The 1,960-nt window shown below is 56.5% G+C and overlaps 1 protein-coding gene across 1 annotated transcript; it reads right to left on the bottom strand.

The window, feature by feature from the left end:
• Nucleotides 1-198, bottom strand: LDBPK_292570 (60S ribosomal protein L13, putative; the record flags this gene model as incomplete). Its single annotated transcript, XM_003862627.1, has 1 exon — nucleotides 1-198. A coding segment is annotated over one exon (198 nt), but the record flags the coding sequence as incomplete, so codon positions are not given.
• Between the last annotated feature and the right edge of the window lie 1,762 nt (nucleotides 199-1,960).

The raw sequence follows: 1,960 nt of genomic DNA, 5'->3' as shown, positions 1-1,960 counted from the left end.
GGGACAGTTCACCTGCGGACGCAGCGCCTTCAGCGGGCGAGGAAACACCTTCTTGGCCTTCAGCAGGCGCAGACGGCGACGGCGGTGCTTCTGAGCCGGCTGGTTCAGGAACACCTTCACGTTGCCCTTCTGCGAAGAGCACGGGTTCCAGTGCTTCTTCTGGTGAACGTGGGGGATCGCGTTGTTACCCTTCGGCATCTTCGCTAATTACACACCTATGTGTCACAAGAAGAGGTGAAGCGATGGGATGACGAGGCGCGTGAATGAAAACCGTAGGAGAGCACACGGGCCCACAACGAGAATGGTGAGGCCGATAAGGTGCGTGTGAGGGTGTGTGCAAGCACCGGTGGAGTGGGAATGTACAGAGGTATGAGGGTGCAAGACGGAGGGGGGCGGTGAAACCGAGATTTAGTCGAAGGTTGGATGGCGAGGAAAGAAGTGCACAGAGAGGCAGAAGAGAATGAGAGCAAAAAAAAGAGGCTTGTGAAACGGAATTGGGAGAGGGGGGCCGTCCAACACACAAATGGCGTCCCTCCACCTGCATCCATGAGTGCCCATCGAAGTCACCGCACCGTGTCAGCGAAGGCCAGGCCACACCGCAGCATCGTAGGTTGGGCGTATGACGCGAACGCAAGCCAGCATGCGCCCAGCGTTGCGTATCCGCTGTGCGGAGCAAAACACTGAAGACACCTCGCCTACTTCGATAGCGATGCCCCACGGCCGGAGTGTCGTGACTTCCTCCTTTGTCTGTGTGTGTCAAAATGTGTGTGGTGTAGTGCCCTTTAGCTTCACCTCGCGTTCCCCTCGCACCGCGCCACTGGCGCTCTCCCTTATGCATGAGCAGCAGAGAATGCACCTCCACACCCTCTGCGTTCCGACCACACACAAAACAAGCAAAGGCGTGGGGGTGCGTAGCAGCGGGGAACGGTGGCATGGTCTCAGTCACTGCGCCCCTCTGTGAATATCCCTACACCTTTCTCTGCCACGCCCACACACCAATGCAGGCACCGCATGCTGGAAAAAAGGCGGATGTCATGCGTGAGCTGAGGTGCGACGGGCCAAAAGAGGCGAAATCATAAGAAGGGAAAAAGCAATGCAAGATGGCATCAAAGACAACCTTGGTGTACACGAGAATAGGGCGCAGAGCGCAGAAAATGAGGGGGGGGGTAGGACAGCGAAGAGACCGGCAGAGCGGGGGAGGAGGAAGGCGCTAAAAGGGGCAGACTGTGGAAAAAAATCAATAACGCCCAGACGAAAACTGCTCATGTTCAGACGGAGGTCGGAGAAAAGAAAAAAGGGAAATAATAACGACAAAACAGATACGACACGCCATATGTGAAACATCACCGACACGACAGAAAGAGCACTGCAGCTAATACGGTGGAGGGGGCAGGGGTACCGGCAAGCGTGCATCGCCGAACAGCAAAGGTAGAGTGCAAAACGGCAATACAAAGACGTCCAGGGCACGATGATGTACGATGATAGCAACGCTGCTAGAGAGAGATGCAGATATATTCGACAACGAGTACCACCAAAACTTTACACGACAAGGGCCCTCCCATAAATGTAGAATAATAACGCTAAAAAAAATTCGCGACACACGAGAGAACACAAACTGCAGAACCACGTCGAGACCAGAGACATTTTCGTCTCAAGGCGTCACTCTACAACGCACAAGCCGGTGAAGATACGCATAAGACTGCAGCTCACCTACGTGTGCTGTGCTACAGCGAAACCCTGGCCAGCCAGGGCGAACCGCCCTGCCGACGGATCGGGCCATGCGCCTTGCGGGCTCTTCTCGTCCTTACTCGTCCTTCCTCGTCCCTTCTTCGCACACGTGCTGCGCCATCGACGCCACACGGAGACTCGCGTGGGCTGCATGCCTTGATCCACGCGGTCCGTGCCCGGGCTCCTGCTCGAGGGCGCGAGCGGTGGCGCCCGTCGTGCGGACAATAAGGGC

This window comes from Leishmania donovani, chromosome 29, assembly GCF_000227135.1.
Source record: "Leishmania donovani BPK282A1 complete genome, chromosome 29".
Classification (NCBI taxonomy): Eukaryota; Euglenozoa; class Kinetoplastea; order Trypanosomatida; family Trypanosomatidae; genus Leishmania; species Leishmania donovani.
This window is presented reverse-complemented; position numbering and strand designations above follow the sequence as displayed.